Source organism: Sapajus apella, unplaced genomic scaffold (assembly GCF_009761245.1).
Source record: "Sapajus apella isolate SASKATOON/1434 unplaced genomic scaffold, GSC_monkey_1.0 scaffold3, whole genome shotgun sequence".
Lineage (NCBI taxonomy): Eukaryota > Metazoa > Chordata > Mammalia > Primates > Cebidae > Sapajus > Sapajus apella.
The window spans coordinates 47,314,858-47,339,430 of NW_022436943.1; the positions used below are offsets into that span (position 1 = coordinate 47,314,858).

At 43.9% G+C, this 24,573-nt stretch overlaps 1 protein-coding gene across 3 annotated transcripts in view; it reads left to right on the top strand.

The window, feature by feature from the left end:
- The window catches only part of FER1L6 (fer-1 like family member 6), a 212,071-nt gene that overhangs the window by 34,371 nt on the left and 153,127 nt on the right, over nucleotides 1-24,573 (top strand). The window contains exons 2-4 of one of the 3 annotated variants that reach the window (XM_032253154.1): nucleotides 11,201-11,239; nucleotides 14,750-14,832; nucleotides 22,671-22,788. In XM_032253154.1, coding sequence (XP_032109045.1) covers nucleotides 11,201-11,239; nucleotides 14,750-14,832; nucleotides 22,671-22,788 — 240 coding nt within the window. Of the gene's footprint in view, nucleotides 1-9,768; nucleotides 11,240-14,749; nucleotides 14,833-22,670; nucleotides 22,789-24,573 lie in introns of those variants that run through there. The other 2 variants (XM_032253162.1, XM_032253169.1) reach the window with 2 other exon arrangements.

A 24,573-nucleotide genomic window follows, 5' to 3' on the forward strand; every position in this document is an offset into this window, starting at 1 on the left:
GCCATCAATAATCCTTATTGGATGTTTCCTGTGTGAACAGATAATTTCTGTTGATGTGATGTGTACTGTCTCTGGATCACATACAGCAGCAGCATGGTAAGGATATAATTCTGCAGAAAAATAAAAGGAGAAATAAATTCTGGGAAGAGGGATTTGAACTTCAGATGCAGAAAGCTTTGGACTCGTGGGGTTATTGAGCTCTGATAAGAGTTGGCATGGGATCTTTTTGTGAAGAACAGAGCAGGTGAGGGAAGCAGCTTGGCTACCTTGAAAGGTACTGGATTAGGGGTCCAGCTCTTGCGGTGTCATGAGCAGCTGTGCACCCTTGCACAGCCTCATCTTTTAAATAATCACTTCCCCCAGTGGTAACATGTGAGGTTGGCATTCAACGACTCTGACCATCTTTGATTCTGAGTGGAATCCATCATGATGGAAAATGGGGGGAGGGATGCAGTAGGGAACCCACTCTGTGAACCCCTGAGCCCAGGCCCCTTCCTTTGTGTGTCTTTTTACAATATGTATGGAGTGGAGGATTATGGCTCAGTTGATGAAGCTGCCTCGGGAGCTACTATTTTTTTTTTTCTTTTGGAAAGGAGTTTGTTCCAGCTCTTGTTGCCCAGGCTGGAGTGCAATGGCACAATGGTGGCTCACCCCGATCTCCACCTCCCAGGTTCAAGTGATTCTCCTTCCTCAGCCTCCCAAGTAACATGCACCATCACGCCAGACTGATTTTGTATTTTTAGTAGAGACAAGATTTCTCCATGTTGATCAGGCTGGTCTTGAACTTCTGACCTTAGGTGATCTACCCGCCTGGGCTTCCCAAAATGCTGGGATTACAGGCATGAGCTACTATTTAACTGCTTAGTCTGTACCTGCAGAAGCTTCTCCTTAACTCCTCCCCACACTGCAGGCTGCCTCCCGCCACAGTGCTCTGCACCTTAAAGGCTCCTGCACCATTGGTGGCCCACAGGGGTAGCCTCTAGCCCTCACTGCCAGGTCTTCTTCTCGTCTTAGCACCATACCTAAAACGCAAAGGTGCACAATGGAGAGCACCCAGCATTTCCTTTTCCATGACGCTGTAAAGAAGTGCTAGAGGAACGAACAAGGGGCAATGTATTCCTTTCCTGGGACTGCCTTGGCCATGTGCCACAAATGTGGCTGCTTCAAACATCATCATCCTCTCAGAGTTCTGGAGGCCAGAAGTCTGAGGTCAAGGTGTTGGCGGGATCATGAAGACGATGGGGGAGAAGTCTTCCTTGGCTCTTCCAGCTTATGGGGGCTCCTTTGTTCCTTGTTTTGTGGCTGCATCACTCCAGTCTCTGCCTCCATCCTCACAGGGTCTTCCACTCTGTGTGTCTTCTCCATTTATGTATCTTAAAAGGACACTTGTCCTCGGATTTAGAGACCACCGGGTAATCCAGGATAGTCTCTTCTTGAGATCTTTGATTATATCTGCAAAGATTATTTTTGCAAATATGGGCACACTCACAGGTTTCAATGTGTGGATATATCTTTAGGGGAACCACCATTCAATTCACTACAGGTGGTGATTTCAGAAGTTATTTGACCTATCCAAAGGACTTATTTTATTCATTTTTCTCCCTGGTAAACTTGACCTCTTTGAAATAGCCTCAGAATGCAGATCCCAAAGATAAGCCACAGAGTGAAGGCAGCAGGCTGAAGGGTTGGAGAGCACAGGCTGCTGGGCCAGGTGGCCTCAGTTCAAATCCCAGCATTTGCCAACATCTCTTTGGCTCAGTTTTGCTGTCTGTACATTGGGTACAATAACAGTACTGCCTCTGAAGGCTGTTATGGAGCTTGTATAGGACAACACTTGTAAAGGTAGCTAGATCTTGTGAGAAGGAAAGTGCTCAGTAAATGTTAACTATGATTGTGCAGTGAACAATAAAAACATGAGCAGGGGATGGTGAACGTGATTAAAAATCCAAGTTTGTCTGGATGGTGGCTGGACCCAGGGCATTGACGCTGTGGAGCTAGGGCTCTTTTGAGTCTTGATCGACCTATAATTACCTGCCTCTGACTTGAAATAAAACATATTGGCGGCCCCTCCTCTCAAGATCTGCTCTCAGCTTCTGTGTTTGCTGATCAGAGTCAGGCTCTGGCAGCCAATCTGAACAGAGGACACTCAATTTCAAACAGAGATAGGGAGCTGCCAGGTGTACATACACAGAAAGGGCATTTCCTGGGAGGTAGCTTGCTGTGTTCCCTGGGCCACTGAATTCCCAAGGGGAGCTTTCCTTCTTCCAAGACAGTGGTGGTTGCTGCCCTTCCTTGGCCAATTCAAAGGAGGACCCAGCCTTCTCGGGTCCAGGAAGCTGCTGAGTGTAAGTGCTTCTGGGCACAGTCAGGAGCCTCGCTGGTCAGGTGAGATCTGGTGCTCTGTTTCTCATTACCGAACTCTGCCCACACCCTTTGCTGCAGTCTAGGTTTCTGGAAGCCCTTGGAGATGCCACTCTTTTGCTTGGCCTTAGAAACCTGGGTTGTCATAGGTGAAGATGCAGACGGAGGACAAAGGGGCTGGTGTCAGACTGCTGTGTGGCTCTAGGCAGGTTCCCTAACCTCTCTGAGGTGAGGTGTTCTGCATTATGTAACTGGTGATTGCATGGTACCCGACTCTTACTAGGTGCTTGAAAAATGGTGGCTGTGATTGATATCTGGCAGGTAGCATAGAGAGGAGATCTGACAGGTCAGGGTTTGATCCAAGCCCTGAGACCTTAGGCAGGTTGCTTAACCTTTTAGACTTCACTTTCTTTATCTGAAAAAGAGATTAAACACCCCACTCAGATGACTGATGTGAGAATTAAGCAGAAAAAAAGGTATCTAGAGCCTTTAGCCCAATGCATGGCTCATTCTACATGCTCAGTGAATGGTGGCTGTTAGGACTGTCTGAGAGCAACTTGAATAATGATAAAATGAATGAATATATGTTATATGTGTTAGGTATACTTAACAAATACATGCATCTTATTATCATTATAAATGTATTATGTATTATATATTTAATGTATATATTTAACACATATATATTCGTTTTATGAAATATATAATGAACAACTGTATATTGGCTCAGTCCAGTGTGGTGTAGGAGAAGCTTCAGTCAATAACAAGAAGACCCAGCTCTGCCCTCAGCTTGACCAATTCATAGCTGGGTAACCTGAGCAAGCTGTCTAACCTCTCAGAGCCTCCATTTTCTTGTCTTCAAATAATAATAGTAGCTATTTTCTATCATATGCCAGGAGCTAAGTGATAAATATATAAACACACACACACACACACACACACACAGACACACACACACTCACTCTCTCTCTCTCTCTCTCTCTCTCTCTCTCTCTCCTTAGCACTCTATGAAGTAGGTATTATTTGATACCCATCTTACAGATGAGGAAGTACAAGCATAGAGAAGTTGTACAGTTTGCTCTAGGTCACACAAACTATATGAGGTAGAGGATAACCAGACCTGGGCCCATGTCTTTCCCAGTATGGTGTGAAAATACTGCCAGCCTCCTTTCCCTCACAGGGCTTCCACTAGGGTTCCATATATGGCAAAGTGCTTGGAGGAGCATAAAGCACTGTATGACTAGGACCTGTAGGCACAATTTATCTACGCAGGCTCTTGGTCCATCCTTCTTGTTTTACATGTGTGACACATGTCTCTCTGTAAGTTGAGCTTTTAAGCAGGTACAGGGAGTGTTGCATCATGTTTATGTACAAGTTCAATATATGGATTTCTCCATTTCTGATTTTGCTCCCATCATAGATTGGGGATCAATGAAGTGTTCCTCATTGTGCAGTTGGTGAGTTTATCATCATCAGTAGCAAATCTTTAGTGTTTCCTGTGTTCAAGGCCTGAGACCAGGTGTGACTTTAGACCTCCTTTCGTGTTTCTGAGTTAAGACCAAGAGGATGGACTGGGAAACCCTGTATGTTTGGGACTCAATATGTTTTGACCCTGAGATGAGGCTGAAATTCCAAGGATAGTGACTCCTGGACAAGTTGACAGGACAGAGCTCTCCTCCTGTTCAAGAGGCTCCAACTTCAGCTTCTGCAAAAGTAATTTATAAGGAACCTGAGCAGAGCCTTGGTGCTGTGAGGGGGAGAAGGTTTGATGGAATTCTATTGTTCTGGGGGTCCTGTAAATCTCACACAACAGGCTCCTGAGATAAGTTGTTTTATAAAGCCTCTCCAAAGTCCCTTCAAAGTTATGTTTGATTGAATGGGTTGACAGATGAGACTTCAGGTTTATTTTTTCTATGTGAGACATCAATGAAAACTGAAGCAATAAATTTCTGGTGGAGACTTTTAAGTCATGTCTAAGGTATGGATGATTGGAAGCTGTTTGTGAGCAATTGCATTGAGTTGCCTCATTATATTTCAAGTTTGAACTGATTTAGAGAGCATCATTTGACTGTGCTAATTAAAGTTTTTATTCTTGGAACTAATCAGCTTGAGTGAAGTATAGTTTTTCTCCTTTTGGTTATAGAAGCTATTAAAGAACTCAAAACATGTAAAGAAATCTCCTTTGCAGGTCATGTTTGAGATAACGTAGTCATTCATTTTCAACAATGAACTGCTTTTGCTTTCAACAGATACGAATTTCCTTTCATATTCCTTTTTTAAAGTATCTACAGAAAAATAATTAGGCTATGACTTTCAACCCCTTGGAACATTGTATATAATGTGTAGTAGTTCTGAAGTAAAACTCTGTTGAAGGAAAAAGCCCATTTTTGACTGAATGGGATTCAAAGTGTGTCTTTTATCAGAGGTCACCTCGCCTAGTTTAGAGAGGAAGCATTGTATGGTGGGGTTCATGCTTGCTAAGTTCTTCACATTTCTAGTGGCTAAACACAGGACAAATGAACATCCGGAAGTGCTAGCTCTTCCCATGAACAGATTTATGATCTTGAACTGGTTCTTTCTTTTCAGGTTGGTGTTTTTTTTGTTTTGTTTTTTTTTTTTTACAGAGCCTCACCTTGTTCCCCAAGCTGGAATGCACTGGGGCAATCTCGGCTCACTGCAACTTCTGCCTCCTGGGTTCAAGTGATTCTCCTGTCTCAGCCTCCCAAGTAGCTGGGATTATAGGTATGCGTCACCACACCTAATTTTTTGTATATTTAGTAGAGATAGGGTTTTGCCATGTCGGCCAGGCTGGTCTTGAACTCCTGACCTCAAGCAATCTACCTGCCTTGGCCTCCCAAAGTGCTAGGATTACAGGTGTGAGCCACTGTGCCTGGGCTGAATAGGTTGGTTTTGATTGGTGGTTTTCAAACTTTAAAACTTAAATTTGTTCACATATTATTCAAGCTCCTTAATATATAAAACATAAAAATGGATCCCCTCAGGTATGAGAGGAGGGGTGGTGTCCACATTGGGCCACTGAATTATATACTGAGTCTTCCTCCCACATCTGAACCCTTGGTGCAGACCCCTGGGCTTGATGATTATAATCCTTCCCAATTCAAACAACTGAATCTTTTCCAACTTCTAATTTAGCTTAACTTGTTTTCTCTAGTCATTCTGCACAAAGACAGACATGGAAGTGACTGTATTATTTCATCTCTTCTTGACCAAAATGGGATAGTGTACCAGGGCCTAGTGCAGTGCTTGAAACACAACAAGGCTCTGTGTACTTTTTTTTGAATGACCATAAGGGACTGGTGGTAGAGAAATAGCCAACCAGTAAAAGGTATTTAGGTATGAAGAGAAAGAAAAAGGAAGATGCATTAGAAGTGATTTTAAGAAATGGAGGGAGACTGAGGCTGGGTGACAGGCAGAGCTGCTGCTCTATTAACAGAGTACAAATTGTTTTTCAGGCCCTAGAGTGAACAATTTCCTTTTTCTCCCCAGCTCCAAGATGAGTATTAGGATTATTATCTTCTGCCTGTGTTCTCAGTCTTGGAATGATTTTAATTCTTTTCTTGTTGTATGATACGTTTTAAATAGGACCAAAGCACTTTCATTGAATTCTTGTGGAGCTTTCTATCCATAGACTCCATCTGTCCATCCATCTATCCGTAAGCTAACATTCATTGAGCCTTGCCGTGTGCCAGGCATGGTGCTAGATGCTGAGGATGCCTATGTAAACGAGGCATGATTGTTGCTTTCAAAAGCTCAGCATCTAATAAAGGAGAAGGATGTCTTTTCAAGTAACCGTAATGATCCATGTGGTAAGTATATAATACAGTAGAGATAAGAACAAAGTAGTAGTGGAGTCCAGAGGAGTGAGTGACTTGTGGCTCCATTGCAAAGCTGGAGAACACATCACCTCAAAGAAGGCAGTTGAGATGGGCCTAGGAGAAAGATTTGGGTGTTGCTAAGTAGAGATGGGAGAAGTCCCCTTCAGTGGAAGGCCTAGGGTGGGCAGTGGTTCATGGACAAGAGAATGTGATGAGTGGAGGAGGAGCTGTCCTTCAGGCTGGAGTACAGGGTTTGAGGATCATTTGCTGCATTGATGAACTGAGACTATATTGTGAAGAACCCCAAGAGACATTCATAGAAGGTTGCGCTGGTTTTTTGATTTAATTAATATGTGTAGAATACAACACTTTAGTGTTTACAAACAGTATGTTGGCTCTGTTATCTCATTTGATATCCATGATTGTCCCGTAAGAGAGACCTAACTTATACTCCATTTTATAAATGAAGAAACTGAGGCAGAGGGAGGTTAAGGATTTACTCAAGGTTGCATAATTAGCATGTGGTTTAACTGATTCTCGAAGCCAGGGCTTTCAGTCTAAAGAGCTATGCTGTTTAAACATTAAATCTTGAAGCATAACATAAACATAAAAAGCCACACCCGCAAATCCTAAGTGTATGAATTGAAAATTTTTACAAAGCGAATGTAGTAAATAATCTCCAAATCAAGTTAGGGAAGTTTGATTTCTTTCTAATATTGCACTTTCCAATCTACAAGCGTGGAATATTCATCTTATTTTGTAATTTCAGGTTATAGATCTTGTTTATATTTCTTAGACTTATTTCTCAGTTTTTGAATTTTGATGCTATTATAAAATCTTTTATTTCAAATTTTAATTTATGATTCTTTGATTTGGTATAAAGAGGTACAACTTACTTTCATATATTGACTTTGTTTTTAGGTATTCTGCTAAATTCAGTTAGTAATTCAACTAGACTGACATTATTGGATTGGTCAGGGCCTCCAGTGCTGTGATGAATAGAAGGGAAATAGTGGGCATCCTGTCTCCACCCCCCCCTCTTTTTTTTTAATATCAGAGGACAACTTTCATTGTGTACTGATATGATATTGGTGTGATGCTGACTCAAGGACTTTGTACAAATTGTCAGATTCAGAAAATTCTGTTCCTCTGGTTTGCAAAGATGGTGGCGGAATGGAAGTTTCAGGAGGGAGGGAACAGGAATAGAAAGTCCAGTTAAGTCTGAACTAGCACCAGGAGCCATGTGGACCTAGAGGAGGGAACGCATGGGAGAGATGTCCTGGGTTCCTCTGTTTCCCCAGTCATTCTTACTTGATCATTGCTCGTCTCAGGAAAGCTTCAAAAGAAAAAAGAACAGTAAAAGTTGCCAGGATTCTCTTTCTCTGAAGTCCTAAGTAGTGTTCTTGAAGATATTAATAGGTATTTAATGATAAAGGTGTGGCGTTCAAATCCATTTGGAAAAGTCTGAATACAACAACCCCCTCTTAGAGAGTCACAGTGCACAAAGCTCTGAGAACCTTGCAGCAAAGGCAGTAATTTAATTTAACACAGCACCCATTCTCCTATCTTCAGCATTCACAGCGTTAACAAAAAGGAGGTTCAGAGGAATTTCATAGATCCGCTCTTAGGAAGTTTAGGAAGTTTAATGTTTCCTATTTGTAATAAAATCTGTTATGGGTCAGTGTATTGGTGTTCCTGAGGTTATAACCATACCCTTCTCTTTCCCCTAGACATTCAGAACCAATTGAGAAAGAAACCCAGGCATCAAATAGGGATCAAAATATTACCTCGATTGCTGGTGAAGCTCAACTGGAGAAAGCTGTTTGGACTGGAGTCCAGATTGGTTTTCAAATGCTTCCCTCTGAATCAGATGGACTTGTCCACCCAGCTGCAGGGAGGAGAAGCCCTGCTCAGTGGTTACTTCCACTTGCACAGCAGAGCAGAAAGTAGAATTCAAATGTTCTGTGGGCAGGCAGACCCAAAGGAAGAAAGACCACATGGGAATAAGAGCTTTGGACCTTAGCCCTTCCCAAGTGAGGACTGTAAACCTAATGCCATACTCTAATAATTCTACCAAAAGATAATTAAGCAATGCAGGGGAGGAAGAAGGTTTGGGGAGTGAAGAAAAAGCAGAAAGCCTAAAAAAGATGGGAGTTTGTAACTTCATTTATGCTGGGACAAAGGGAGAAAGAACTGCTTGTACCAAGTGCTAAGAAGCTGTTTGTAGTCTATTTTTGGCTTAAAGGTTGATTCTTCATGTTTAGGAGAGTGGAGAGCAGGGCTTTGATTAGCTGGGATATAAAGAAGATGGAATAGGAAAGATGAACCATTTTCTTGGGGGCCCAGGCAAGAGGAAGTTTTAGGCTGCAGTGTGGGCATCTAGCAGCCCTAACTGTACTGCATTGTTGATGTGACTTGCCAAAGTTTGTTTCTCTGTTTTTCTTGCATTGTAACCAGCTCAGTCATGTGCGATGTGCTGATGCTGAGCTATAGAGGGGGAGGAGCAGGAGAAGATGGAGGCCAGTGACCCCAGACTGAAAATGATCCCCCAACCCCTGGAGGATGGTTACTATCATGAGCACTGCTGGCATGCCCAAGGGTGGGCAGGAAGCATGCAAGAAAAAGGCCTCCATTCTCTTGGGGCAGTCCTGCAGCCTTGCCCTCTTGCTGTCTTGCTCTTGAACACTTAGCAGTTTCTCTGAAGGGCTATGAGAGGCTGGCTTAACAGGGATGGGCTTTACGTGGTGTGGTTCTGAATTATTCCTGAGTCATTCTTGGTTCAGAGAAGCCACAGGAAGAGGAATTAATTAGCATTCTTGGGGGTGTATTTCCTAGGCTCAGCTCACTTTTGAAGGTGAACTATTGAGATTCCCAATCACTGTCTGTTGAATTGTGATATTTGAATCTCATTATAATGGTTGAGGGGACTGGAAAGTACAAAATGAGGGCCAAACACAGAAACATCCACTTACTATCACAAGATAGAGGATTCCGAAACACAGTAGGCAAGAATGAACTGCTTCCCATGAGACTGGGAACCAGGGCCCATCCATTCAGGCCATTAGCCTTGCTTGAGAGATTTTTGATCCAAAAGAGGATTGTGCTTTTTCCCCTAAACCTGAGGATTCTGTTCCTCCAAGGCTGAGCTCATCCTATGCATAAGTAGAGAAGGTAACCAATTCTGTGGGCTAATTATAGGGGTTGGGGTTGAGCAGAAGGGAAGTGGGGTTGGATTATAAAGTGCAGCCTACCCAAATGTGACTACTAAAGGCTCTGCTGAATTTAATAAATTTCATCATCCAGTTTGGTTAAGAAATTCTTTTTTTTTTTTTTTTTTTTTTTTGAGACAGAGTTTCACTCTCGTTGTCCAGGCTGGAGTGCAATGGTATGATCTCGGCTCACGGCAACATCTGCCTCCTGGGTTCAAGTGATTCTCCTGCCTCAGGCTCCCGGGTAGCTGAGATTACAGGCATGTGCCACCACAACCGGCTAATTTTGTATTTTCAGTAGAGACAGGGTTTCTCCATGTTGGTCAGGCTGATATCAAACTCCCGACCTCAGATGATCTGCCCACCTCAGCCTACCAAAGTGCGGGGATTACAGGCGTGAGCTACCATGCCAGGCCAAAAAATTCTTTTAAATTTCCCTTCAATTTCTCTTTGAGAGGATAGCTCTTTACAATTCTCTTTGAGAGGATAGCTCACTGGTACTATTTACTTAAACACAGGGTTTGTAACCCATTGCACATTAGAGAGAATCACCAGGGAAGCTTAAAAACCACCAAGCCTTGCTCCCATCACTGACCGATGAAATCACACTCTTGAGGATGGTATCTGGCCAAGTGTGGAGCACAGTTTTAGAAAGCTACCCCTATATGGATTAGATCTGTAGCCAAAGTTGGGGCATCATTGCCTTGATGAAACAGAACATTCAATATGTAAGTTTTGATGAGAAGATCATGAGGGGACAGAGAAGTTCTAAAAGCATGGTGAGACAGGGTATCACATGGATTTATATTTTAACAATTTCTGTTGAAATCTATATCACAACGGTTTCTATGTGTAGTGGTTTGCCATTAATGAACACATCTTAGTCTTAGAAAGCAAGACGAGTACCTAGATAGGACATCCTCAAGAAGGCATTTTCCAGCAGGCTACTGGAAATTTATCTACAGGTTTTTCAGATAACCTTTGAATGATGGAAAAATGTTGTGATTTTGTTTTGTTTTAAGATGGACCTCATTATATGCAAATTCCTTTTTTGGATGAAAAGACTTCATCAAATACATAAATTTTTTTAAGTGTGGAATGATTTCACATAAATTCACAACTCTGCTAAAGGTTATTTTTTTTTTTAATTTATATTTTTTTTCTGTACTGGGTGTTATGGCTTTGGGTTTGGAAGGTGAGGTGCACAGGTAACCTGCATCCTGAGCCCTCTTAGGTAGTGAAGAGAGCAGCATGGGCCAGTACTGTTGACACAAGTAACTTAGTGCTTGGCCATTTGGCCTGAGCTGCCTCCATTCTGCAGTGAAGGTAGAGAAGGTGATTCCAGAAGGGGAATCTGGTGACACAAGTGGAAGAACACATGGCAACTCTGGCTGTGAGCAGTGCTCTAATCCTGACTCTGCTGAGCCATGGACATGACATTAAATTAGCTATTTGTAGAGCTTTTAATAGTTCAGCATGAGGACTCAATAAGGTCATCTGTGTAACATCCCAGTGAGAAAAAGCGGAACTAACCTTATGGGCACTTCCTGAACAAGAGGAACAGCAGAGGAGCCTGGAGCTCAGAGAAGTTCCATGTCCAGCCCTAGTGACATAGTTGGAAAGTGGCGTACATGAGACCCACACTCCAGCAGTCCAGCCCCTCTTTCTTGTGCCAGGCTGGCTGCCTCTCTGCAGTGCGGGCCTTGTGGTTAAACACTGAGTAATGCCACCAGAACAGATGTGCTGAGCAAATTAACATGTGCCTCATTTAATGCTCTTATTGTTTGGATACAGATATCGGAGTCGCAGTAGCTTTCACCCTGAGGAGACCAGGTTGGTATGGGGGTTCCTGTATATCTCTTGACTTATCTTGGGGATGACCCTGGGAGGATATTCAATAGATCCTAAAGCAGAAAGCCCCATACTTTTTGTGAAGTGGTAGGGTTCTCATGCTGGAATTTTTTGCAAAGTAAAGGAAGTGGGGGACATGGTGGCAGCTGTCTTAGGGACTTACCAGGTAAGTCTTCCTGATTTGGTGATTGATTCCAATACAATGTCTGGAACCCCTGAAAGCCTCTCATTTGTCAGAAAGGTTAATAATATCATCTTCCTCATGGTATGCTGTGGGGATCCTAGGAGATAATATGTGTAAAATGATGTTCCTGGCACATAGTGAGTACTTTATACAAGTGTAAAAAATTTTAAACTCACCTTTCCTTGTTATCAATATTGTGACAATTTGTAGCATGCTTTACACTTGATAAACATTGTTTCCTATTTTAATATCACCCTGTGAATTGGGTAAAAAATGTCCTTGTGTCACATGGGAAGAAATATGCATCTGAGTTAAGTATCCAATCCCAAATTCTAGAGCTAACAATGAATTCAGGCAGGTGCCTGAGCTGAGCCCTGTGTCTCCAGTTCATTTTCTACTGCCCGATCAGCCAGTGGCACCATTGTTCTGGGCTGGTGAGCCATGCTGCCACTTACTGCTTGATGTCGCAAGGCTGTGGAGAAGAAATCAATTTTCATCAAGAAGCCTTTTCATGCTGGGAGTCATGCTGGGTGTGCCCTTGATGACTGACTCATGGTTTTAGGCAAACAACCTTGTGTGTTTGTGATACTAACATCAGCCCACCCAAGAGGGCCAAGCTGGTTGTAAATCTTTTGGGCATTCCTGAAAGTTTATTTGGCTTACTCTGTAGGGGACCTGAGCTGTGCCTAGACCTCTGCTTCTCAACACAGGTCTGCCTTATAGTAATTAAAAATTTCTGAAGGTGGATTGAGACATCAGTATTTTTATAAACTTTCTTAGGTAACTCCAACTAGCAGCAGGGTCCAGAACGCTTGGCTTCAGAGGGGCAGGGGTGCCTGTTTGTAAGAGGTGGGACATCTCTTCCTCTTCCCCTGCTCGTGACAGCATCTTCAGCCACACCCCAATACCTCAGGCACTAGCTTCACTACTGGAGAACTCAGAACGCTGAGGCTAGCCGTGGCGAGAATGTCAGCTCCCGAAAGGAACCTTCTGTCTCCCTTGGTAGATACTGTCTTTTATTATTAGAAACTCCCTATTTGTGAATGGGAGTCACTTAGCTGCTTCAAGCAGTCTCCAGAGCCCACTGGCCAGGTTTCCAGGAACATCGGATTCTGCCTCTGTGAACTGATCCTGGCAGAGAGCACCTAGGGACCACAAATGCCGATTCGGGGTTGGGAAGGTACTAGCTTTAGGTCTCCGGCTTGGGAGCTACCCTTTAAAAACAGAACAGTGAAAACTATTATTGGAAGTCCACCTTGTGTATGTTCTCCAGAGATTCCTGGGAGACTTAGGATGATGTTCTTATCAGAGGATGATGGCAAATCAAAGGGAGAAACTGTTACCTCCAAGAAGGGCACTTATTTAGCACTCTCTATATACACTGTCCTAGGTGCTCTGCTGCATTACCTCATTTTATTCTCACAACAATCCTGTAGAATAGTTATTTCCATTATACACAGGAGGAAACTGAGGCTCAGAGAGATACTGGACTTGCCCAAGGAATGAGGGGTCCTGTCCGTATCTAGGTGCTTTCAGAGTTCATTCTTTTCATCGTAATATATCTCAGGGTCTCAAAGGACCCCTGAGTTTCCCTTGGCAGTCCCCATTTCTGATGCTCGTCCTCTCTACAACATCCTTTAACAGTGGTGCCCAGGCCTCTGCTTGCTCACCTCCAGGGACGGGAACCTCATTTCCTCCCAAAGTAGCTCACTCCACTGTTCAGACAGCACTGATGTGGTGGCGCCTTAATTCCTTATCTGAATCAACGCAGGGTGTATATAGAATAAGTGAGCAAAAAAGTGAATAGAATAAGTGAATGAGTTGAGTGGACATCTGTCTCCTAGTGCCTTCTTCTCATTGGTCTTAATCCTACCCTAGGACAATAAGAATAATTAAAGTTTATTGAGCAAATAGTGTGTTCCAGGTACTGTGCTAAATGCTTAACATTTATTATCTCATTTCACACATGAGGACCCTGAAGCTTAGAGAGACTAAGTGACCTGGTCAACGTTGCAAAGGTAGTGCTGGGATTAGAATCCAGGCAGTCCGACTGTGGAGGCTGATCCCTAACCACTGCATTCCACACATCCTAAGTCCTAAAGATATAAGCAAAATGGGAGGCTGTGATTGTTCCACTGCCTTTCACGTTCCAGGCCTTCGGATGTTTACTGAATGGGGTTTGAGCCTTTGCTGTCATCTCCTCCCTTCACCTGCAAATGTTCACTTCCTCGTTCCTTCTCCTCTCTCCAAGATGACCAGCCTGCCTGCACTGAGGCCAGGACTTTTCCCCAGCCTGGTTTCATCCATCTGTGCCCCAGAGCCCTGTTCTCAGCAGCCCTTCAGCTCAGATAGGGGTTATGTAGGAGGCTGGCAGAGCCTTAGGAATGCTCTTGTCTGTCAGAGACCATAGACTGGGAGCTTCATGCAATGAGAAGGAGGCTTACAGGCATGGTGTTGGGTGCCTGTAATCCCAGCTACTCAGGAGGCTGAGGCAGGAAGATAGCTTGAACCCAGGGGGTGGAGGTTGCAGTGAGCCGAGATCGTTCCACTGCACTCCAACCTGGGCAACAGAGCAAGACTTCATCTGGGGGTGGGCGGAGAAGAGAAGGAGGATTAGAAATGGCTTCCTGCGCATGGTTAACAGTAACAATAATTGCAGTGGACATTTGGGGCATGTGCCATGTGCCGGCTGAACTGAGCTCTTGTGGTGTGACCTCAGGAATTTCCAGGCCTTCTTGACCTTGGTCTCAAGAGAGCTCAAGTCTGGTGATGGTGTTCACTCTGCTGAAGGTAACGGACAGGCTGCGGCTGCCCTGTGGTTAGACGTTGGCCTTTGAAATCAGGCAGGGCTGGGTTCCAGTGGCAGCTCTGATGTTCAGAACTGTGTGATCTTAGAAACGTTGCCCAGCCTCTCTGGGCCTTGGCTCCTCATCTGTAAGATGGGCAGGAGAGGGTTGCTGTGGTGATTAAATGACGTGACTGCTTTTTTATGCCTATAAGAGTGCCTGGTGAGGCAGGAGAAACAAATTTCGGCTAGTGTTATTAGTATTCAGTTTGCCTCTCCACATGCAATTCCAGGTGGACCTCAAGATTCCAATTCAGGTGGGGTTTTTGTGTCTTCTGCAAAAGCAGAGCTCCCTGGAGAGCTTGTTGGGTGCCCCTGACGCTTGTTTTTTGCCCCCATCCTGGGTGGATGTGGAGGCTGATGGGCTTCAGGAGAGTTCGGTATATTTATGTATCTACCTTCTCCTAATATGTCTGAATGACTCAAAGTTTCTATTATTGTTTTGTTTGTTTGCTCTTTTCAGAAAGGGGATGTTTGGGCTGAAGCTGAAGAAGAAGAAGAATAAGGCAGAGAAGGGGTTAATCCTAGCCAACAAGGCCGCGAAAGGTGAGGCTCAGGGTGGGGTGCTGACCACTGGGGCCTGAGAGTCTGGCAGAGTGGGACCCTGCTTGGCTGAAAATACAGTCCTTTTCCTTGAGAGTGAGGGTGAGTGTGAGTGTGATGCCCTCTGACCCTTTAGGTCCTGCCAGTCACAGGTGTGGGCCCAAGACAACCCCCATGGCCCTTGGTCGTCTGGGTCAGATGGGTGGGTGGGCATGGAAGGGGTCCCTATGAGAAAGCAGCAGCAGAGTTCAAACTCTGTTTCTGTTCTTGTTTATTCTATGACCTAGGATGAGTGGCTCTGAGTCTCAGCTTCTCCTTTGTCTAATGTCATGACATGGGTTGCTGGGCTGATCTCACACAGCTGTGGGGAGGATCAAGTGAGATTTTGAAAATAAGGGTTAGGAGCACAGCTGCTGTGGGGGAGGCTTCACACGCACTATCTCGTTGAATCCCTCCACCATCTTCCCAGTAAATATTGTCACCCTAGTTTTACAAATGAGTTTTTTACAGAGATGCAGAGAGAGTACAAAAAATGTAGAAGAGACGCTGCAGAATTTGCAAGGCCCAGTGAAAAATAAAAATGCACAGCCATTGTTAAGATATTAAGAGTTTCAAGATGGTGACAGAAGAGGGTGAAGCAAGTGCAATGAGGTTCTTTTTTTTTTTTTTTTTTTCCTGAGACGAAGTTGCGCTCTGTTGCCCGGCTGGAGTGTAATGGCATAATCTTGGCTCACTGCAACCTCTGCTTCCCAGGTTCAAGTGATTCTCCTGCCCCAGCCTCCTGAGTAGCTGGGACTACAGGCACATGCCACCACACCCAGCTAATATTTGTATTTTTTGTAGAGATGGGGTTTCGCCATGCCAGCTAGGATGCTCTCGGTCTCTTGACCTCGTGATCCGCTTGCCTTGGCCTCCCAAAGTGCTGAGATTACAAGCATGCGCCACCGCGCCCGGCCACAGTGAGGTTCTTCTGAGTTTGGGGTCCTGTACAGCAGCACAGACCGCATACCCATGAAGCCAGGCCTGAGTGTGGGAGGTACACAGTCAGGAAGCAACAGCGTTGGGATGTAAATCCAGGCTGTCTCACCTTCTGCTCTTAGAGTGGGCTACTTCCTTCTCCAGAGGGGCAAAGTCTTGAGTTACAGCGTGAATTGCATCAGTAGAGGCCAGGCCCAGCACTGGGTAGATCCTCAGTGTTTACTGAATCACATTGGATCAATGGTTTCCAAGTGGACAGATATGGGGTGGTCCTCTGGAGACTTCTGCTACATAGTCTTGACTAAAAACCAGCTCAAGGCTAGTTTTCTGGACCATTCCTAAACCAAAATGGTACCGTGGGTCTCATTAATCTTCACCCCTCTTGTCTCTTGGAGGGCCTCCTTCACTGCCGTCTACTGCAGATATCCTGTAGCCTTATGTTGTACCTAACTCCACCCTTTGGCCTCAAGTAGAACCTATCCTTACGGTAGAAAAACATGGAAACTCATTCATATGAAGGTATTGGTAATGATTAACAGCCTTGGATGAAAAAGGAGGGACATTGCATTTTCAGTGGGGACAAGGCTTAATGAAAGCTTAAAAGTCCTTGTTGATTCAAACCGTACCAGGGAGTGGGTGGAAAAGGCTTTGGGATTATTCCTGGTGTCTTTGAAACTATAACACTGTGGGAGGCCCTGTGACACAAGGTTGAATAAGGCACAGTCCTTTCCTGCTAGGACATTATGAAAAACAGTATTTGACATATTTAATAAGTCTCTGCTGTTTTCTACTTAACATACATCATTCATGACTCTGAAAAGTAGTTTCTGCTGCCCCCATTTTATAACAGAGGCTCGGAGAAGGTGAGTGGTTTGCCCCAGTCACACAGCTAGGAAGTGGGGAAGCTGGCTCCTGATCCCGGGTGAGTCTTACACCAGAGCCTGGGCTTTGCTACCCCATGAGCGACCTCCAGTTGAGAGCCCTCCCTGAGAAGCTGGCGGATATCTAGGGTAGTCGACCACAGGCATTTCAGAGCAGCTGGCTCCTGTGGCTCATTCTAGAGTGTGCAGCCCACAAAGCAAACAGGGCAGAGGGGAATCAGGCCCCTCCTAGAAAGTAAATAGCATCCATCCTGCTATCCAGAGGCCAGCCCTGTGGGAGACTGAAGAAACCGGGCCCAGGGAACAGAGACTTTGGTCTCTCATTCTTGGCCTGGCCTGGACAGTTAGGACTCTTCTGGGTGAAATGTTTGGTGATTTTCTAAGTCCCTTGCTTTTTTATCTGTGTATTTTGAGGCATCATAGTTAATCTTAAATTCTTAAAATTATCTTTACCCTAACCTAACCATTGGCCACACAACAAATAGTTGTGGGTACCTCCCAGACATCCATGTGCTCATTTATTCAAAACGTATTAGTGGAGTGTCTAAGCGTTGGCCCTGGGCTGGGTTCTGGGAATCTAATGGCAGAGACTGGACGGTCTCTGTCGGGGAGGACAGCCCTGTGCGGGACTCTTCTGCTTGTCCCTCTGGGTCTATTCTCCATCCTTAGCCAGCTGCTCTGTGTCCTCTATAGGGGCATGGCCCAGGTCATTTGCCCTCTGCCTTTGGGCTGGCTCTGGCTAATGTAGTGCCCCAACAGGAGGTGTGGGAGGGAGGAGCATGGATTAGGCTCCAGGTGACCCTGTCCCTCACCTACAGGAGGGTCGCTGCTCCTCATAGGGAAGCTGACCCCACCAGACTTCCTGTCCTTCAGGGTTCCAGTAACGCTCTCTCTACTTATTTTGGGGAGCGTCTAAGAGTGAGAACAGCTTGGCTGTTGTGAGCCCCAGATGATGGCAAGGCCTTTTATGGTTTTCCTGCACAAACCTCTATAAAACGTCCTCAAATCATCTTACTCTGATTGTACCATCTGCTGCCTATTGGGACTCTGATTGAGGTAACTAATGGAATTGCAAGTTGGGAAAAGCGCTATTTAAAAAAATTAAAAAAAAAAAAAAATGGACAGCAGACTGAAATGGAGACTGTTGGGGAGTCTCTTAGTGCAGTCAGAGAATTCTCGCAGGAGGTAACATTTAAACTACAACTTGAAGGATAAGAGGGAGCCCACTGGGCAATGGGCAGGGAGGAGAGCAGTGCAGGCAGAGGAATGGCTGTGAAAAATTCCAAGCAGCAGAGAGCTTGTGAGGTTAGATGAGACTAAAAATGGGGCCTTGTGGAGAGAGCACATGGAGTGGGTGAGACGGCCAGGCGGGCAGAAAGCGTGGGCAGAACCAGATGGAGCAGGTCTCTAATTGCAAGTTGTATATGGACTTCATATTTATTCCAAGTGCAAGGAAAGCCATTGAGCGTTTTTCAGAAAGTGATATGATCTGATTTTTATAAGGTCACCCTGGGTGCTCCATGGTGAGTAGACTGAAGAGAATAAAGTAGTAACTCAACAAATTAATGAATGAGTGCTGTAGAAGCAGCTTTACTTTTTTATTTTTTATGTATTTAGTTTTTTGAGATGGAGTTTCACTCTTGTTGCTTAGGCTGGAGTGCAATGGCATGATCTCAGCTCACCACAACCTTTGCCTCCCATGTTCAAGCGATTCTCCTGCCTCAGCCTCGTGAGTAGCTGGGATTACAGGCATGCACCACCATGCCTGGCTAATTTTTTTGTGTTTTTAGTAGAAATGGGGTTTCTCCATATTGGTCAGGCTGGTCTTGAACCCCCGACCTCAGGTGATCTGCCCACCTTGGCCTCCCAAAGTGCTGGGATTACAGGCGTGAGCCACCGTACCTGGCTAGGAGAAGCTTTAGCTGCCTGCCTTTCTACCTCGGGGTCTGTCTTACCCTCCAGAATTGTACACCCCTAGAAGGAGGCGTGTGTGATTTGTTAACTCCTGCAGCCTCAGCATCTGCCCCAACACTTTTTCTTGCATATATAAGGTGTCTTTGAATGTTCACTGGAAACTTGAAATTTGACAGGGGGGCCCCTGCCTCAAGGCCCTTGCAGTCAAGGAGGGGAGCCGGTATTTTATCTTGCTGCTTCAAGGAGCACAGCCAGGCACTGACATTCCTTCTGGCAGCTTTGTAGTGCTAGCCTTGTCTTTATTTCCTGAGTGAAAGAGTAATAAAATCAGATTTCCATTCATGCAGAGATCCTCTCTGTAGCTACTGAGCACCTACAAGGCCAGGCCTATGTGTATGAGCTCCCTGGATTTCTCCTGAGGCGGTACTGTTGTGTGCAATTTGCTGTTTATAATTGGAGAACCAAAATGCATCGAAGCTGGAAGATACCTTAGAAACTATTAAATTGATGGGTTTAGAAGTTGAGTCCCCTGGAGCCCTGGGATTCTGAGCTATGGCTTCGAGAGTGTCTGAAGATGGGGCTATGAGCATCTGCAGGAGGCCCCTGTACCCATTCCACTCCACGGAACATAAAACAGTTTGGTATAAACAGGCTTGTGTTATATACTGAGATTCTATATCAAGTTACATTTATAAAAGGATTCTGTTGCTTTAACAAATTTTAAAACCACTTTTCTTGCCCAATTCTTTTGTTTTATGGTCAAGAAAAATAAATGCCAAGAAATTCTGAGTGACTTGTTCAAGTCACCCAACTGGGAATCCATAGGCTTGAGTGTCTACCATGGACCCTGTATAAAGCTGGGGGCTCTATGTAGTTTGTTTAATTCTCCTAACAAACCTGTGGGGGTAAATGATGTTAACCTCGCCTTGTTTTACAAATGAGGAAAATGGGACTGAGCGAAGTAACTTGTCCCAATCATAGAATCATAGAACTAGAAAGTGGAAGGACTGGAATTTGAACCCAAATCTTCTGGATTCAGGTCCTTGGACTACATCTTGCAGAGTCTTTTGGTTTATTAGAAGTTGCTCAGGCTTTGCTGTATGGTAGGACCACCTGGGGAATTTCACCAATCTCAACATCCAGCAACATTCCAGTTGAATTACATTAGAATGTAGGGTTGAGGGGAGACAGTTCTAAGGAATATGTTTATTATCTATTCACTTAAATTTCCTAAATGCACGTGTACTGTTTCATAGGGCTTCCTAGGAAACTGACCCGTCCTAGACCAGTTTGTCACAAACTACCACTAGCTCAGTAACTTAGAAGAAGACAGATTATTCTCTCCCAGTTATGGAGACCAGATGCTGGAAATCAGTATCACTGGGCCAAAATCACAGGCTACACTCCTTTCAGAGAGTCTGCTGGTCACCACTTCTAGCTTCCAGTTGGGGCAGCATCTGTCTAATCTCTGCCTCCATGATCTCATTGCCACCTTTTTTTTTTTTTTTCTGTCTATGCAAAATCTCTCTTAAGGATACATGTGATTGCAAATAGGGTTCACCTGGAGCATCTCATCTCAAAACTCTAATGTAATCACATCTGCAAAGACCTTTTTTCCAAATAAGGTAACATTTATAGGCTCCAGAGATTAGGATTGGCTATCTTTTCAGAATATCACACCTTGCTACTCAAAACTGACCTGCAGACAGCAGGAATAACCTCATCTGGCATCTAGCTGTTAGAAATGCAGAATTTGTCTGAGCATGGTGGCTAATGCCTCCGATCCCAGCACTTTGGAAGGCCAAGGTGGGATGTTTGCTTGAGTCTCACCAGCCTGGGCAATATAGTGAGACTCCCTCTTCTCCACAAAAAAGTATTACAAGAAAAAATTAGTTGGGTGTGGTGGCATGTGCTTGTAGTCCCAGCTACTCAGGAGGCTGAGGTGGGAGGATCCTTGAGCCTGGGAAGTCAAAACTGCAGTGAGCTGAGATCTTGCCACTGAATTCCAGCTCTAGCCTGGGCGATAGAGTAAGACCCTGTCTCCAAAACAATTAAAAAGAAATGCAGAATCTTGGGTCCCACCCAGACCTACTGAATCAGAATCTTCATTTTGATAGCTGCCCAGGTGGTACTTATACATATCAGAGTTTGCCAACGAGGCTCAGAGAATGAATGATACATCTAAAGTTCCATTGCAGCAAGGTCATGATTTGAAACATGTCTTTTGTTAACTTAAATCATACAATGTATAAATTTAGAAAGTAGACTTTATTTTTTAATAAAGGGTTACAGCCTGCAGGTGCCCATTTTGACAGTCTGGGAAGCATGGCCTTCGGCAGAGCCCAGAGACAGACACTTTGAGAAGGGCAAGAGTAAGACAGGAATTCAAACTGAAAGGGTTGGTCAGGTATATGTATTTAACAGTTTACAGGAGGAGCTATGAATATTCATGAAGGTGGTCTTGATGCATGTGTTCTGAACACACGTGTATGTTATATATGACCCATATTTATCTTGGAGTGGAGAGTTAACCTTTAAATGTATTTAAATTAGGCCCTATATGTCAAAAGATCTTTTTAAAAAACAAGCTCCCAAGTGTGCAGACTCTTTAGACCAGCCAGAAGCAGTCTGTGGTCTCTGGGTCTATGGTGTTTTTATCAGGATAAAGTCACTGAAGTCAGTCTCCTGTCTAATTAAAGCTGTAGTTATAGCTTGCAGAGCAGGGGCTAGGAGTCAGTTACTCAGTGTCTGTCAGTGGTGGCCAAGCAATAAATTGTTTATTGCTTATGTTGAGGCTGGTGCTTGTGCAGCTGCTAGAGAAAAAGAAAAACCTAACAGAAATCTAATTATTTTTTTCCCCTGAAATCTAAACAATTTAACTGTAAAATACTTAGGATATTCAGAAAAAATGGTTTGATCATCATTTATGTATGAATATTTAAGAAGATATATCAAAATTTATGAAATATTCTACTTTAGCTTATGTAGGAAGCCATATATATTGAATGCTCCTAAACGTTTAAATATCGAGTTTTGTGAGTAAGATTTTCTTGAGGCTTCAGTCTTAGTTTTCTTCTCTACAAGATGAGACTATTAGCACCTCTGCATCTGTCTGTGTATCATACGTCAATGTATGATTTAGTAACTTAGAGATTAAGGGGAACAAAAAGATAACAAATGTTGCGAAAATGATAAGACAGTTAAGAGAGATAAGAACATACTGTGAATGTTCAGAGGTGGAAGTGATTGCACCTAGATGGGAAAACAGTTAAATGTTCTTGAAGGTGCATTTAAGTTAAGCTTTGAAGACAGGTAATTCTTTAATAGCTTTTCTACATTTTCCTATTGTTTCCCCTAGGACTTTATACTGTTATTCATGAAATCTAGAAAAAATGTTATTTACAGTATTGACAGCAATTCTAATAAAGTAAGAATTTATCATTTCAATGTAACAATTAGTTTACCATATCAAAATAAACAATGTGTTTTCTAAAAAAATAGAAAAACCTGTGGCAGTTAGAAGTTTTTTTTTAAGTGTAGGAGTGCATGACTGAACCCTTGCCTGCCATGACTTTAGGTCTTGTTTGTAATTTGGTATCTTATTGCCACAGAGAGTCCATTTTGTCAGTCTTATGATCTCTATTTTAACATTAATGCTGGTCAGTTGTTGTGTCTAAACCACGGAAAAGACGTATAATGACTTCCTGTCTCATTATTGCCAAAAACTCAGTTTTTAAGATTTTTCTGGGGTTCCCCTTGGGTTGGGGGGCTTGCTTAGGATTTTATTTTTAGTTTACACTTCAGATTCATAATCTAATTTTTCTTTTCATAATCCCATTCACATAAATCTGTTCTTTTTTTGGAAACAGAAGATGCATAATTTTAGAAAAATGAAGGATGTACCTGGCATTTCTACCAATAAGATGTTAAGTTTTATGCCAGGAGAGTCTGCCTACTAGTCTCCTTGTACCACTTACGGTGCCTGCCATGGTGCTGGCATAGGGTAGGGGCTCAATTGCCACCATGTGTCAATTTAACAGGATTTTATTCCTTTGTTTGCTTCTCCAGATAGTCAAGGTGACACTGAAATACCACAGGAGGAATCTTCTCACCAGGAAGGACCAGGAGATTTGGTCCATAATGATGCTTCTATCTTTCCTATCCCCTCAGCTCCTCCAAAGAGAAGGTACAGTATTGATGCCAATGGTCAACACACATTTGCTGAGCATCTCCTATGTGCCAAGCACCGCTGCAGGTGCTGGGAGAAAAGGGGAGAGTAAGACATAGTCACTGTCTACAGGGAGGCAAGGTCTAAGGCGGGAAGACTGTCAGCTCAGTTTTCTCTATGGCAGTGCTGGCCTCTAGATACTGTTCAGCCTTCATCAGGCCAGAAGCATGGTTCTACAAACTTTTGGTCCTAAATCTCCTGAGTGAAGGTGCTAATGTCACTCATAGTTCAGGAATGACAGCAGGAGCTGCCTCTTACCTGCTCTTTGATTCATCAAGGTGCTCATTATCTTAGCTTCTTGTCTGTTTCAAATGAGAAGGCGGTTCTTATACTACCCAACAGAAAGTCAAAGCAAGCTGGCCTTCTGCATGTATTTTGCTGTATCGGTTAGCAATGATGTGTAACAAATAGCCCCCAAATCTGTGGCTTAATATAATAAGCATTTATTATTGTTCATGAATTAGCTGGAGAGTTTTGCTAATCCCCAATAGTTGCAGATGCATCATTCATGTTTCTGTAGTCATTTGGCAGCTCTGCTGACTCACTTTAGTTTAGGAGTTGGCTGGTGGTAGCCTGGCCTAGTACTGCTTTAGCTGAGACCACTGGCTCTACTCTGTATGATATCAGGTCCTCCAGCAGGCTAGTCTGAGCTTGTTCTCATGGTGGCAATGGCAGGGTTCTAAGAGAATGGAAGTACAGAAGGTCTCTTGAGGTATAGGCTTGGAACTGGCAAAAATCACTTGTGCTGCATTCTGTTGGCCAATACAAGTTACCAGGCCAGCCCACGTAACAATAGGAAGAGACTAACAGTTACAGGCCAACAAGCTTGGATACAGAGAAGCCAATGACTGGGGCTAACAGTGCTTTCAGTCTACCATATTTGTTTATGTCAATTTCCTACTTGTCATCATTCCTCATTCCCTTCCCTTTCTTTTCCATTCAAAGTTGTTACAATCAATAAAGCAAATGAGTACTTCCTTATGTGGCTGATCCTAGTTGTTGTTTCTGGGTGTGGCAGGATCTCAGGGTGCATATGTATGAGGCAGAGGGCAGTGGGAATTGGAGAAGGTGATAACTCAGCAGTTGACTCTCGAAAGAATGAAATGTGTACATACCTACTCACTGCAATATCTCCTTCCTTCTCTGTTGCACCCTGACCACCACCACCCCTCTACCCTAGCCCCTGAGTAGGGATTTCAATTATTTTTTAATATTCAAGACATTTCTTGCCATTTATTTTACCAGGGTGATAGCATTGAATGGAGGAAGGTAGGAGAAAGAGAAGTAAGGATAATAGCCTTCCTCTTTTTTCTAGGTCAGAACGTTCTCCAGCAATTGAAATTCTACCCACCCACCAATGCTCAAGTCAAATCCAACCTCTGCAGTGAAACCTTTGTTGGATACCCTGGTCCTCAAAAATTTTTTTCTCAACATCTCTTCTGTCATATTTTCTTTTCCCTATGACACATTTTACACTTGCCTACTAGTTCTTTTTTTTTTCCCCCATTTATTTTATTGCATTTTAGGTTTTGGGGTACATGTGAAGAACATGCAAAATTGTTGCATAGGAACACACGTGGCAGTGTGATTTGCTGCCTTCCTCCCCATCACCTACATCTGGCATTTCTCCCCTTGCTATCTCTCCCCAGCTTCCCACCCCCCACCGTCCCTCCCCTATTTCCCCCCAACTGACCCCAGTGTGTAGTGCTCCCCTCCCTGTGTCCATGTGTTCTCATTGTTCAA